We start from the raw sequence: 16,281 nt of genomic DNA on the forward strand, positions 1-16,281 counted from the left end.
ACATGTGTTACAGTTCAAGTTTCAGAACAAAATGCACTCTTAAAAGTTCAAGGAAAACTTGTTAATCTATTCTGCCATGTAATACTTTCAAGTATGTTCAAGTGCTTCAAAGAAACATTCTTACCTCTGCAAACAGAGTGCCCTGGGGTTCGAGATAGAGACACATGCCATGCCGTTGGTTATCCAGGAAATCTTCCAACCTCAGAAACTTCACTGCACACAAAGATCTCCAGTCGCGCCAATAAACTGAGATTTCTAATTCACGTGACTATGACAGGAAACACAGACACAGGAAATCACTTATTAGTAATTGTTCTGCAAGAGTTACCACAGTATAATTTTAAGATCAAGGAACGCAAGGATCAAGATGCAGAGCTGTTATTTTAAAAGGCTGTCAGGGCTAATCAGACTAAAGCTCTGATGATCACAGCATTTCACTTCAGTTCAGATGAGATCTCCAGTGTACAAATAAAAGCATATGTGTAAAATTTTCCCTGAGAGCAGAAGCAGAGAGCCACAGTCACCAGACTTTTTGGGTCTGTCTAACAACACTACTTATTCAAGATGTTTTAGCTCAAGCTCTGACAACAAAGCTTAACTTATGCTTAGAAACCTCAGTTTTGGTGGTTTCCGTATTTTTTACAAGTACCAACTTAATTTCGTGCCTGCAAACATTTTAGTACCTGCATACACATGATGATGTAAAACCTTATAGAGTATCTAGAAATGAATACACCTTTTGTAGCATGGTTGTAAAGAGGGGCCAAAAACTTTGAACTACCAGGAACTACTGCTTTATCTTGCTGATGTGATTTATGTATTCTTAAGAGTATCTTACATGTGTGTTACTAAAACCTGTCCCAGAAGTGAAGAATCCTGCAATACATGTGAATCCTGCAATGTAACAGCACCATCATATGTTACTACTTCAATTCCAACACATCAATTTACTGTCTACCATAGCTATGATAGATTTTAGAAGAAGTAACAGTCAAGAAGCACCAGATTAAAGAATAATGGGGCTTGGATTGTGCATTTCAAGCACAGAAGGATTCACAGAATATTCTAAGTTGGAAGGAACCTGCATGGATCATCAAGTCCAACTCTTAAGTGAATAATCGATATGGGGATTGAACCCATACTCTGATGTTATTGGCACCGTGCTCTGACTTTCTGGACCAGTCTCAGGATATGTGGCCAGGAACAGCAGAAGCAAAGTCCTTTTCTGGCACCAAAACCTCAGTTCTTAAATAGAGCCCACAACACATATGAGGCTGGCAGGAACAGCTACTACACTGAGTAGTTCCAGTCTTAATCTGAAAATAATTGAGGCTTCAGGGCTCTACAGCTGCTTGTGTTTTTTTTCTGCACTACTAATAGAAACCTGAATTTCTCTACCTGCAAATCTAAAATTGCTTCCTTCCTAGATGGAGGGAATCTGGACTGGGGCTTGGTGGGGAAAAAGCAAAAAACAGGAAAGGGGCTGTTATTTTTTTCTCATGTGAGAAGCATGTATTGGAGTAAGCACGTACTGGAGATAACATTTAAGCTCCTAGAATATAGTTTAATTTTCAGAAAAAAAATAAACCTTGTACCTTAAAATACTAGGACTATCAGGTATCTAAAAAATTACTTGATTAAATCTATATAACATAAATTCTACTTCAAAAATATCAACTCAATACTTGTGCCCTCTAAGTAACATTTAAAGTTATAAGAAAGAACTATTAATGAATTTATTATTCCTGAAGGACTGAAACCAGCTTTACATGAGAACACTTCAATAAAAATACTAAAAATTCTATGACACGGTTTTACCAAAACATCCAAACTGATCTGATATTACACTTTACTGATAAATAATTAAAAATTGATGATCCAAATAAAAAGATAAGCACCATCTCTCCCATCTCCCATATCTGAAAACCCACTAAGGGTTAGATCTTGGCAAAAATATTGCATCAGTTTGTAAGTCAGAAAAGGTAAGTTTTCTAGAATGCTGGACCAGCACAACAGCTGAAGTCCAGGGAGCTCTTTCTAGAAAAGGCAGGAATACTGCACTTACGGAATTTGAACAAAATGACAGCAACAGGGGAAAAAAGCGACATGAAATGAATACAAGAATCAACTACAGCTGTCAATGAAATCAGGCCACATTTTTACCCTGTCTAGTTCCAGTGTAAATTTCTGATCCCATGACTGATTGGAAATCGGTTTCCAGCTAGTTTGACCAACCACGGTGTTATCCAGCTTCAGTACAGCACAGACTTCATCTGTAAGTAAAGTACACAAACTCAGCTTAAATCTTTAAGAGGATTTTCCACAAACAAAAAAAGCTCCAGTAAGTTTCCCTTAGAAATGTAATCTCATGTTTAATTGGTTCTTATGGGCATAATAGTGTGGTTGTGCTTTTGCTAACAGCTTAACAGGTGAAGAAACATTTAAAGTTTAAAGCTTTGAATCAATTTAATATTTTCAATTACAGAACACATCATGCCCATGAAAATTTAAATAAAAGATAATGCATAAAAATGAGAGAAGTAAGGGTATACTGAACTGGACAAGTCATCAGTTTTCAGAAGGTTTCTACCACTCCCACTTTTACTTTTACTGGGTCTGCTTATGAAAGATGATCTGGCTTCATTTGGACTCCAACCAGGTAATGTAATTGATGTGGCTTTTGATCGACCAGGGACATTTTCCAGTATATCTTGGCAGCCCATGAGCCTTACTTCCAGGGTACCTAGAAGAAGATGGACAACGATTTATGAAAGTTTTCTGCTCTTAAGTAAACCAAGTGAATGACTAATGACTGATTGATGGCAATAGCTCACATTCTGACTCCCACAGGGTATAACAGAAAGATCAGATGAAATCAAAAGACAAATCCAGGACACACATATATACTGAAAATAAAAGCATTAAAAGTCAACTATGTGAGACTCAACCTTCTAGAAAAGAGAAACAGTTCACCAAGATAACACAAAATAAGTTTTTGTTCTGTGTCTCAAGTCTTTTTGTTTTCTTCACTTGCGAACCTAACTGACTTGGGTTCAAATTGTAAACAATGTTGTATTTTAAGACTGACAAATTTCAAGTTTCTTATTAAAGCAATGGATCTTGAACATGGAGCAATAACAATTTTTAATGAGTTTTATATAACTAAAATTAACAAACTATTGAGACTACAGATTTGTGTAAGAAATCACACACTAGAAATCACATTTGCCTGCTGCATGCTAAAGTCAAATTTGTCAGTACATAATTTAAAATCATTCAATTGTTCCAACTTTACTGAATTTGGATTTGTAAAAGCTGAGACAAGAAGCTACTCTTCAACAAGCTATTCTTCCGAATCTTCTGCACCTTTAACCAAATGAGGTATAGAGGCTGCTGTTCAAATTGAAGAGTTTCCTCCAGCAGCACAAAAATGTCTGAACACCACAGATGGTTACAAGAACGGTAGACTGGCTTCATCCTGTACAAGATAACATCTATGAAACTGTGACACTACTGACTGACAAATCAACTACTAGCAGTGGTGAAATCAGCCAGTTCATAATCAGTGTCAGTTAGAAATGCAGCTCTGAAAGGCAGTCTTCTTTTGATAGCAAATGTACTTAACCATGACACTTAAAAAGTACTCTTTTGTAACAGAAACTTAAGGCAGACTTAAACCTAAAAATGATCTGGCAACATCATAGCCCACAGAACAAACAGCAAGAAACCACTCTAAGAAGAAATCCCAACCTGTAGGAAGCTAACAGCCGTAAGTGACAGCTAAGCATTAGGCTATGAAGACAAAGAGATGTTATTGGCTTCCGAAACAGGTTAAAAGGTAAAAGAATACTTCATTCCCAAACTCTGTTTAGAAAAAAAAAAGATATTAATAAGCAGAAAAGCTATACTCTTGTATAAGGAATGTATGCAAATCAGAAAGTCATGTTGATGCACTTTAAGATGTAGCACTGCTCTATCAGCATTAGAGGCAAAACGCGGAGACACTGCTCATTTAAATCCAGCTCAATACAAAAGCTCTTTGTGTCGGCAATATGAAAGTGAAACTATTAAGAACTTCACAAGCATGTAGCTTTGTCAATTTCTATTAAAAAGTTTTCATATATATCAGTAAATCACATTTAAAGAGAAATTATAGTCACTATAAGGTATCTGACTCTTGATTATGTGCTACAGGAAACAGAAAAAAAAAGCAAGTTGTTTTAAACTCAAGGCATGATACTTCCTGCCTACAGTCACTGATCATTTGAGTTTTTATTTGATGAAAAATGTTGTTCTTACCACACAACTTTACAAGGACTCTTGGCTGAGGTCCTGATAAACCACAATGCAAGGGAAATAGACTTGCTCCACATTATTATTATTACTGTTGTAGTTTAGCAGAAGAGTTCCTCCTTTTGTTTCAAAATATAACCCCATAGGTGCTTCAAAATTAAATTCTGTTTCATTTCTACATGTATATCCTGAGTAACATTTGAATTACAGGTATTTTTTTTTCTTATAAATTTACTCTTAATAATAGGCTTAATAGTTACATGCAAAATGTGTTAGGAAACATAAAATCAAACCTAGGAATTCAAGACCGCTGACTAAAAAAATTTAGAACAGCAACATACCCCAAAGTAGTCAAAAGCATATTTTTCTTTAAGAAGGCTGTGAGGCAAATGTTCAAGACCTTTGTTAAAGTATTGTTCATCTGCTGAAAACTTACTTTCAATGAAGGACAATTCCAGGTGAACCCAAACTGTGAGATGTTCCTAAGTCACATTTATATATAAATGTGGTTCCTCACAGTAGGCTAAATCTCTTAAAAAAATCACCCCAATCTTATTTGCAAGGAAAACAGCTGACGCCCACAAACAAGAGTCTCCCATGGTTTCATGTATGTTTGTTAGGACCTCCTGCTTTGGATTAGAAATATAAGCAGTGATTTGGTAATAAATATCTCACCTTCCAGAATTCCACTGAGGTCCAGTGGGTAAAACAGGAACTGGGAGAAAAGCTGGGTGCCTATCTCCAGCTCTGTCATCTACTTGTTGTATGATCAGGGCAACTCACTGAACCCTTCTGCAACTTAATTTCCCTGTCTGTAAAATGGGTATAATGATACTTATCTACCTTGATGATAAGTACTTGATAATCTCAAGATGGAAGGTATTTGGTAAATGCTAGCAATATCATTCCATAGGGAGCTATTTAATGCCAGAGTGTCACATATTCAACAACATTATGAAAAGGTAAGAAAATAAATCAAATAAACTTATCTGCATTTTTGCAGTGTATAGACACTTGGAAACTCTAAATGCCTTTGTCTAGGAAAAGAACAACAATTACATATGTCCAGTAAGAAATAGAGTTGTCATTACAGGCTTGTTTAAATCATTAATTAAGATCAAAAAGGAAAAACAAAAAATCTCTTTAAATCATACCTGTTAAAGCTGCTGGTTTGGACAGTGTACTATATTGGTTTTGAGTAGATATTACACTCTGACGAGGACTTAATGTGGGTGAGGAGACTAATGAAAGCTCTTCTATAATAATACTGCTTTTGGGATGGTTTTTAGGAAGTTCATTCAATCTCTGTTCCAGTGAATACTTCAAGAGGTCCAACTTCTGGCTTGATTCATTAAATCTTGCTTGTGCCTTTTTTAAATAAAAAGAAATTTGAAATAGTTCAGGTTTTTTCCTTAAAGGACCTTTAAAACAAAGTATCAGAAATTGTAATGACAAATTACTTCTGAAAGTGCCTTTCTGTCGGTAACTTTTCCAGATCCAAGTAATTTCATCACATTTTTTGCACCTTCTGCTACAGCGTACTCTATCCTAAAATGATGCCGTAATTCTTCCATTCGGAGTTCAAGAGGGCTTATCACAGGTTTTGCTGCAAAGAGATATAAACAAACAACCTTCATTGAAGATAACAACCAGGTTTAATTTCTTTAGTATCAACCCCTCCTCCACATAAACAGAAAGGAGAAGAAAAAGGGAATAAACAGGACAGATGTGTACTTGGTAGTCCAAAGAGAAACCTGAAGTATGTCATAAAAGTAAAAAGTGAAATTTAAAGCATCTGCATTTGAATGAAGAAATAACTGATCAGGGCTTCAATTCAATAAACAGCTTCTACTTCCTGAAGAGCTATAATTGCTGGAAGATGTGAAAAAAAAAGTCTTCAGGGGAGTTAAGGGACAAAACAGAAATATGTCAAATATTCAACTTGCAAGGAAGTTTTGGGACTTCAACACTTCTGAATTACACTGTGAGCATTTATCTTTTAAACTGCTCTGTAGCCAATTAGATCCCTGATCAGTTTCTGATAATCCCCCTGGTTCCCTTGAAATCTCATTGAATCTGGCTTCTGCCAGCACAGAGATGTGAGAGATTCCATACACTGCCTTTGCCCAATGGCCTGGGTTAACCGTTCTAATGTCCACATCTTAGAGTGCTTAGATATCCTAACCAGAACACTTTCTGAATATATTCCTTTCTGCTTAAAGCACTAAGAGTAGTAGGAACACAAAAAGACATTTGAAAGCCCTTTCTAGCTTGAATCTCTTTTTCTTTTAAACAAATTATATACATAATCCATGTGCTAAAATTGGGTGGTAAAAAGGGGTGTGGAAAAACAAACACAAACGAAACACCTCACACACCACAAAACAGAACATGCACACACATTTTTCATTACCTAGGATATATACAGGCCCTGACTACAAGCATTGTCATACAATGTCAATATTCAGAAACGCACACAAATAAAGTTCAAGACTTAGAGATATACCCATATGCTTGTAAGTTTCTAGTACACTCATGCTATTAAGAGCTCAAGAATAATTTTTTTTTATTATTTGAAGATTTTCAACGAAACACAAGTTTAAAAATACTGAAATGCAGCATGAGCCAGGTCATTTTAATAACACTTTTTTGTTGCTGTAAATGTAGTTGTTTAGCACTCAATCTAGCCTAAATACCTATAAAACTAGGAAAAATTCTCCTCCATCTGTCCTACCACTAGAAATAATAAGGTCAGTCTATTAAAGTATGACAAGCAGGCTTTGTACTGGCATCAGATTTTTTTTTAGCATCATAACATAAATATTATATGCTATTAAAAAAATCACTAATTATTAAGACAAAAGAAAGCATGCATGAAGAGAGAAGGTAGACCACAAAGCAAAAATGGATGGCATAAAGTATAAAAAGGATGATAAAGAGAGATGGTATTTGTCTTCATTATGATGAAGGTATTTTCCTTCATGTCAGATGTTTTTGGCACCCCAAGACACACAAAGTTTTGCTTAGTCTCTGGTTATTTTTGATTCATGCAAGCTGTATCAAACGTTCCTACTAGAAATTTATGGTAAGTCTGTGTGCATATGGGTATATATCTATATGGCATTCTGACATTAATGATTCACATTTCCTTTCTACACCATCACCATTATCAAAAGCCAATTCATTGGTCTGGACGGCCTGAAGAATCTGCATCCTTATAACTTCTATTTTTGTCTTGCTGTCCTGAAGCATCTGCTGAGCTGTGGCAAGAAGTTTTCGATCCTATTAAAACAAACAGACAAGTTGAAATCAGAAACTTCTTCATGGAATAAGACACGCTGAAAGTTTCAAAACACACATACTTAGGAACAAGAACTAAATCTATGCATTTCATTTAGTATAGCATTAGGCAACCCAACCACATTAGGATATTAGCAAAAATTAAGTTAGGACAGAGGCATTGGTTGATTAAAGACTGTAAGCCACTCCCAAGGAAACTCTATGTGTTTCAAGGTGAGTAAAGGAGGCATGATCTAGAAACATTACATGTGTAAATTAATATTTTGTAATCTGATACTAAAGCAAGAAGAAGATATTAAGTGCAAAATACTTCCAAAGCTATGTAGAATGTCTCAATTTACTTTGAGCATGGTAAAACTTTTGTAATAGACAAATTTGCTAGACTAAGCCTACATAAAAGTAATTGTACGATTTAACCTGAGTTGATTTTCAATACTGATATTAGAAATATGATGTTGCTTACACAGCACATTAAGTCTGCAGTACATTTTTCTGAACAAATGAAAGCTGAAGATTTTTTGCATTAATAAACATGCAACAAGGGCTACTTCATTAGCTATTTCATCAGCAATCTAAGTAGAGTACAGCACTTTTTCATCTAAATAAACTAAGATAACCAAGCTTCATTTTCAAAAGCAGTATCACAAGAAGCTGTTTAGAAGAGAACATGCCTAAAGATGAACTTTCATAAACTTCTATGGCTGCCACGTGGCTCTGTCTCTATGTTCTGGGAATTACCAGATAGCTTAAAGGTGATCTGACTTGCAGTATGAACAACAACAAAAACATGGTATAAGAAAATTTAAGGCAGTGTGTTTGTCCTGTCCGTGCAGTACCAATCAATCATAGTAATTAACAGCAGTCAGGGCAGATGTGTACCACCCTTACAACCCAAAGGGTATTTTGGTTTGCTCATTTTGTAGCCAGTCTAGAACCTCATTAATAAGTTACTTTCCCATGAACATGGTTTATAATTGTATTTTTAATTTTATAATGAAGTTATCAAATATTTAAGATGTTAAAGAAATTAAATTTTTCCCTTGCCATAACCAAGAGAAAGAACTGCAGTGAAGCTCAGATCCCAGAGCTGGAAATACTGGCACCATGAAGCATACTGTAAGAAAGATCTGTATGCTGAGAAATTGACCTTCACAGAGCTCCTCTATGACCTCACACCATGACTTATTACTCACTCAGATATTTTAATGCTGCCCTTTGTTCTGTAGGGTAGATATACCAAGATTTACACATAAAAAGACACTGGTTTCATGGAAAGAAATTGTGCCCCTTCTGCATACCACAGTTTCACAACTCTGGATTTTACATTTGACTATTAATCAACGTTACAGGGAGATACCACAGTATTCATATTTTAAGATTCCATGTTACTTATCCAATTAATGATCACACTGACTTTCCTAAATCAATACTTTCTCAAATACAGATGTAAAATTTTGGAATAATCACTGACTCTAGCAGAGTATAGGATTTAAGTAACAGATTACAAGCCACTCTAAAATCTTGTATGAAACCTTATCCATGCATCATTCTGATGTATAAATATGCTGGAAGTGTTTCTTTGTCTGTATCTTGTATCTTATAGTTGATCTTGCTGCTCTTGATTATCCCTCATAGTCTCTTACTGGAATGGATTTGCTTGCTCAGGAGCAACATTGGCCCTTCAGTGTGTAATCCAGCATTACAGAGATAGCCTTACGTTTTAAAGAGACAGAAGATCACATCTTCCAAATCAAAATGTATGTGCAATGCTCAGCAGCTCTCTTAGTGTTAGAGGCTGAATACAAAGTATTTCAATGCATCTTCTGAGTACAGAAGAACTGACAGTGCCTGTAAAACTGATCTGCAAAGCTGTCATGGGATCTCAGAGAACCTACACACATCCAAGGAAAGATGATCGTCATCTCAGAAATGTTTAAGTCCAAATAGGTTGAGCTAAATGTTATTGAAGCAAGTAAAGTACAAAGGGAAAAGCTTCCCACGAGATGATGGGTTTATTAACAGACTGCTTTTTCATTTTTAGAAAACAGATTATAACCTCCCTCCATTAAATTTAGGTCTCAAAATAATACAACAGATTCGAAATTAGATCATATAGTACACTTGAAGAAAGGTCACAAATTACTTTAATATGTTTAAAGATGATCCTATGACTACTTTTTAAAGAACTACTGGATTACTGGGATTGGATTCAAACTGCAGATTTTCTGCCCCTTTTGCCCACCCCATCCAGATGTCTGGATTCTTTTAAGCTCTGCTTTTTAAAACATAATCAACATGCTCAAGCCTACAGTTCAAACTTGCCAAAGAACTCACTACTGAGCAGAAAAAAAAAAGAGAGAATGAATACCCACCATTTCCATCCTGTTTGCTGAAGTGGCTGGCAATGCTTTTGTGCTTTCCAGCTTGCTCTCTCTAGCCCAGTTACTATATAGTCCCAATGTGGCAGGGTCATTTAAGCATTTACCAATCACAAATACAAGATTCAATCATAGATTTTAATTACATACCTCAATCTAAAGCAAACCAGAATTTACCTTCTCTGCCTAGTCTGATCAAAGCCTGCTAACAATGTCTAATATTACAGCCTGAGTGTTTAGTTAAGTTTTTCAGCCTGTTATAAGGTTACTTACCAAGGGTTTATTAGAAACCTAATTCATGTATGTCTTTTGATCCATTTGGGTCAGCTAATTATTAGTTTTAAGTGTACCTGATGTTAAGTACATGGCCCCAGAGGATGTAGACTCGAAGGGTTTCCAGGAGCTGAGGGACTGTGGTGGATGGACAGCATTCCCAGGACCTTAGTCATAATGTGCACTCCAGATATTTCTTCTATTTGCCCCCAGCTAGTATGTTACAGGTCACTTTCAGATAAGGCTACCTGGTACAGAAGGAACTTGATGGCACCTCTGGTCCTTTGAGTCTAAACTCATTTTCTGGGAGAAAGCAGTGCTCCCTGCTATTTTTTCAAGGTATAAGGAAGTCATACAGTAGGCAGACACAAAGTGATCTACCTCTCCACCAACACCTAGCCCAAATTCAGTCAAAAACATGAGGATCCTTTCCAACAATTTCTAGTTAAAATCAGTTCTAAGGGGTAGCAGTGTGATTCCCAGATTCCTACTCTTCTAGCCAAACACTTCCTTTTAGTAATAGGTGCTGGCTCAGCTAAGGTCTTAAAACATTTCGATTTTACTTACTACTGTCTGGACACAAAAACATTGAACCAAGCTACTACACACACTTTGTTAGATTTACTCTTGTGTTTCCCCTTAGTCTGGAAATTAATCTCCTTAATGATTTAATAAAAGCAAATGAACAGCAAATGAGTAATGAATGAAAGGTGAAGGGGAATGTAGGTAGAGGATCTTTCCCTCCCTTTTTTCTCATTTGAGAACTATGACTGCCTTATACTCAACAAAATGTTTTGCTGTTTTTTTTTTTGTTAGTTTCTGGATTTAGTTTTGTTGACTTTTTAGATTTTGTTTTGTTTTCCTTCATTTCAAAGTTTTGGATTGTCTTTCACTTGAGTTAAGGGATCTTTAGAGTATGATGAATTTTATTACACAGAAAAGAATATGTAATAAGTCGAACCCATTTAGAAGTTAGCAAACACTTTCCCTCCACCTCCTTGGAAAAATTCTGGTCCTATCAAGAGAGAGTGAGTGCAAGTACTTAAAATTCAGATATAATAGTAAGTGTGGCTTTATTTTTAATTTCACTTTATTCTATCAGTTGCTACCTCTAGATTACCACACTTCCATAAAAACAAATTATTTCAATGTGTATTTTATGTGTATGTGTATCAGTGCAGGTTATGACATCTCTATCAGAATACACACAACCTATTGAAGCATTTGGCACAGATCTTTTTACTGCTAACTACAACTTTGAGAAGTTCATAATTTTCCTATGGCAATATGGCCTTTGTTTTAATTATCATGCACATTACAATGTTAAATGAATGGATCTTTTTCTTTTCACTGGAGCTAGGAAAAACACCAGACACCAGTCAGTCCTACCAAGCTTTGCTGCTAAGAGAATCCCACATGGTCAAAGATTACTAGATGTACTAAATTTAGTAAGCCGGATTTATTATTTAGGTTGAACTGCATCTGCACAAACTGATAAAACAATCACTTCAGTGGGTATCAGACCACAACAAAAAATGGTATAGTAATTTGTTGCAGATTTGATGTAACTGTTTAACAAAAATATAGCCCAAACTAAAAATACTGAAGTTGCATACTGTTTATACGTTGTACAGTCACAGCAATGTGAAAACCCACATTCATTTAATGATCTTTAAGCATTCCAAAGTCTTACCTTTGAAGAGCCATTTGAGTACATCTGTATCATATTTTCTGCTCCCTGTTTTACCTTCAGTTCTATATCCAACTGCTTCTTTAAGGCCATCAATCTGTTGTTCGTAGAAAACCGAGGATCACTATTTGGAGTATCAGGAGTGCTAGGACAATCTGTGAATTAAAGGTAAGATATAAGCATGCAGAAAAAAAAAACAGGAAGAAAACACCCAAACCACTCCCCCAAAACCCATCTTACACTCTATTCCATGAAGTTACAGACTGAACAGAACTGGAACATCATACTTGAGAATTAAGTGACCCTCTTGTCCAGAGGTACTTTGCAAAAGCACTGCAAATGCGCCTTAACATGAAAAGCCTCCCGAGAGCCCTGTGACTCCTACACGTCCCAATTCACATGAATCACTTCCGGGAGTGGGCAAACAGGCAGGTTTGCTGCTAAGCCTATTTTTATTTCAAAGGAGATTTAATTCTTCTAGAACATCTTGAGTCAATTAAAAAATGCAGTTTTCCATTAAGCTTCCTTATACTCCCGATTTTAAATCGAAGTGTTTTAACAAAAAATAAGGATAACAGTATTAGATACTAATGAGCACTCTCTGAATCCAGCGCTTGAGTAGATCCTCATCCATTTTAGTGTGAATAATGCAGACACTGTTTATGTAAAAATTAAGAACAGATAAAATAAGCTTTTTTCTTATTGTAAAACTGAATGTTTTCTGCTCTGCAGCCATAACAGAAATCTGGGATAACTGGATATATAGGCAGATATAGGCAGAACAACTGACTGATCTATGGGAAGGAGAAAGCTTTTTCATTTGACAGTATTACTGTGTTTGGGTCTCCCTCTTGTTGGATTAGTTTCATGGAATGCAAGTTAGTTTTATCAATTAAATTATAAAGTCAAACTCCTTAACTTTTCGTAACCAGTCTATTATATAACTTCGTATTTCAGCTTCTGCAACACGAACTGTTAGTAAACTGAAAATAAGTGGCCACTGGACTCTTTCCAACACATCTGTCCTTAGAGGTAACTATCTTCCTTAGCAGTCCCAATGACTTCTCTTCCAACCTTTTGGTAAAAAGGACAAATTATTTCCACCATAATAAATGAAAAAAAAAATTTCTTCTAACCCAAGAACTGAGAGAATACCTTCTCTATGGACAAATGGCACTTCTTTCACTGGAAGACAGTATTTACTGAATACAAACAGTAGAATCTTTTTTCCAGTTGTAATAATCTTCTTTGTATTAAAACTAGGATGAGGAATTCTGAAATCCTCAATTACCAGAAAACACAGGCAGTGCACTAGTAACCTACAAATTTTTACTTATGAGGTGTCAACGGGAGAGATGTATTATCTGCCATTTCACATTTCTTCTGTAAAAGCTTCTGATAACTACTTCTGGAGATTTAATACATTTTGCTTCCAAGTTTGCTGGGTAATTTCCTCCTAAATTGCAATCTTTGCTGAGGCTACACACAGATTTCAAGTAAGGAGTTTTAATTTCCTCTGCTGCTAATTCACTCTTTACTTCAAACCACTTCAAGTCTCTTACTGCATCCTCACTACTTAAAGGTAGCACAGAAAATACCAGATGTTAAAAAAAAAAAAATCTGCATTAGTCCTCAGCTGTTTTGTCATTTATCTTCTCCTCCATGTTTTGGCTTGGTTCCTCTGTGGAACTGCACTTGAACAGCTTTACCTTAAATCTGTTATTAGTAAAACAAAGATTAACAAAATGCTTTTCTATCACTTATGTCTTTACTTTCAACTAATCCTCATCTAATAATCTATTCAAAATGAGAACAAACATGAACTTGAAAGTCACAGTGCCAAGTCTCCTTGTAAAGTAGATTCATCATATAAATGAATATTTACCAGCTTTAGATATACATATATATATATATATATATGTATATATATGATACAAGCCTCTATCACTTAAAGATCCCAGCCTTCTGATGACCCCTGTGAAGGCTATGGGACTCCTGAAGTCTCTTTTCACAGCTTTTAAAGATGTACACAAGCAGTCGTTCTTTGCATTAAACCAACACACAAGTTGCAAGTTAAGGACTAATTAGAGATACCATGTTCAGGCTGCCCAGGCAGCTGTTATTACCTGCTTTTGCATGTCTCTGCTGTGAAGGTGTAACCACACCATTTACCTGGGTCATCTCAAGAGTTGGTCTGCACTTGTGGGTGTAACCTACCCTCTACTACTTAGTTAAAATTGTTGTACTATATGCTTTGTTAGTAACTAATAGCAAAGGAAACTTTTCTGCAATAGGGACTAATTGCTAGGAAGATGCAATTTCTTGCCTTCAGGCATAAGGGCTGCTCACTAAACTCCCAAATATGGAACAACATGCTTCTTAACATACTATGTTTAAAAAAAAAAATTACCAATAGCTTTTCAGAGATGCTTTCCAAGGGACTCCTTCTACCATCCCCCCAACCAATCTCCCCATTACTACTTAGTAAGCCGCTCGAGGCAGCTTCTTACAGAATTCAGATTAATTTTTAAATCAGCCAGACAAACCGGTTTTATTACAGAAAGCATTGACAGTCTTAGCAGCAACACTACAAGCTACATCTGTATTAGCTGTTTCCTTTTCTCTTTGTTCTGGAAGGCTGTAATGACTTTGCATGGCTAGTTATCTCAGATTAATGTAAAGCACTTTACAGAGGGGGTCAAATCTCCTCTGAAAGCATTTAGTTATCTTCACAGTACAAATAAGTAATAAATTCATCCAGGTAATTGCAATCAATGGAATTTATGTATATGCCTAAAGTTAAACAAGAGTTAAGTACTAATACCAAATTGATATTTCACTCAAAGTAGGGACTGGGGAACACAAGAGATTCTCCAGTTTGCCCCATTTGTTGGTTAATAAAGGGCAATACAAGACTTGCCATTTTGGATATGTTCCAGTATAGCTTTGCATCGGACAGCAAGGGCTTTGCTGGGGTCCAAGTTCGGGCTCCTAGGCCCAAATATTCTTCTTGACAGTGAGTATAAAGTGAAGTAACAGATGCATTTCAAGTGAACTCGACTTCAAGCAAATAGGCATCTTATTATGCTGAACAACTATGAATGTTGTTGCTTAACACTAGTGAGTTCTGTGCAGCTTGTTAACACACATCCAGGCTGCGGGAAGAGCTGCAGTGCTCCTTCCCCAGCACCTGAAATATCCTGTTTTCATAAAAATATACTCACCAGACTTCAAATAAGTTAATAGGGATGGTTTTTTATTTAATATTTGGATTACATGAGGACAATGGCAGTTTTCAGTCTAAAATGCTTATCTGAACTGTGATCTTTGCTCTTGTGAAAACCTTTTCAGTTTGAGTTTGTACAGTGCTCACCAGCAAAAACTTCTTACTTCTAAATTGCCTTTTACCCATCACTGCCATCTAAATTATATTTATAAAGAGCAGTTACATAACTCTACTCTTCTGAGACTGCTTCTCATTCCTTTGGGATCTCCTCCCCAGATGCTACATATACTATTTCTTCAGTGAGCTCAGTGTGAAATCAAGGATCCCACATAACTTTCTGAATTTGGGTTCCCAGATGGTACTGCAGCATGCTGCGTAAGTACTCAATTAGCAGCAAGTACCCTTTGGTAAACAGTTACTTTTAATCTTATTTGAAGATATTTAATTGCAGTTAGCCTCATCAGTGTCATACCCAACAGAAATACCTGCAATGCATTTAGGCATTGCTGAAGGGAGGAAGAAAGATGCATTGTCAGGCTTTTCTCAGGGAGTCAGAAGGTTGGATCAGCACTTGAACTAAGTCATCAGTAGGTCCAAGGCAGCAGTGGTCATTCTGCACTCAGAAAACATCCAGTGCTGACCGCCTGGAAACTTCTGAAGTTCAACTGAATTTCCATTAGGTAACAGCTAATTTTAACTAAAAAATTTTAACTAAATTTTCTACTAAAAAGTGACAGGAGATTGTTACAAATTGCATCAATAATATTATTCTACACCAAGGCTCCCAAAAGTGATCATGAAATTCCTATGGACATGAGCTTGTAGGTGGAGTCTGCTGTCTAAAAAGTCACTACCTATTACCAGTTTGGTTGCTACCTCTACCAGTTTCCAGTAATTGGTCTTATGCGGACACTTCGGTGTCCAACAGATTAACCTAGTCATTTGAAGGACAAAGAAATCCCCCAAACAGCCAGCTAATCATATTCTTAAACAAAATAATTTATTTCCTTTGCAACGCTTACAGCAATTTGATGTAAAGCAGATAGCTTCCATGTCAGTTAGGAGGATGGAAGAAAAGGCATGAACTTGTCTTTGAGTTAATTTTGTCCACTTTAATGCTT

The 16,281-nt window shown here is 36.1% G+C and overlaps 1 protein-coding gene across 1 annotated transcript in view; it reads right to left on the reverse strand.

Moving 5' to 3' along the window:
• The window catches only part of PKN2 (protein kinase N2), a 54,933-nt gene that overhangs the window by 10,898 nt on the left and 27,754 nt on the right, over window positions 1-16,281 (reverse strand). Inside the window, exons 3-9 of the mRNA XM_068199875.1 lie at window positions 11,938-12,089; window positions 7,458-7,575; window positions 5,754-5,899; window positions 5,448-5,661; window positions 2,558-2,743; window positions 2,164-2,273; window positions 125-268 (exon numbers count right to left, since the gene is read on the reverse strand). Coding sequence (XP_068055976.1) covers window positions 125-268; window positions 2,164-2,273; window positions 2,558-2,743; window positions 5,448-5,661; window positions 5,754-5,899; window positions 7,458-7,575; window positions 11,938-12,089 — 1,070 coding nt within the window. The remainder of the gene's footprint in view (window positions 1-124; window positions 269-2,163; window positions 2,274-2,557; window positions 2,744-5,447; window positions 5,662-5,753; window positions 5,900-7,457; window positions 7,576-11,937; window positions 12,090-16,281) is intronic.

Source organism: Anomalospiza imberbis, chromosome 9, assembly GCF_031753505.1.
Source record: "Anomalospiza imberbis isolate Cuckoo-Finch-1a 21T00152 chromosome 9, ASM3175350v1, whole genome shotgun sequence".
Taxonomy (NCBI): Eukaryota; Metazoa; Chordata; class Aves; order Passeriformes; family Viduidae; genus Anomalospiza; species Anomalospiza imberbis.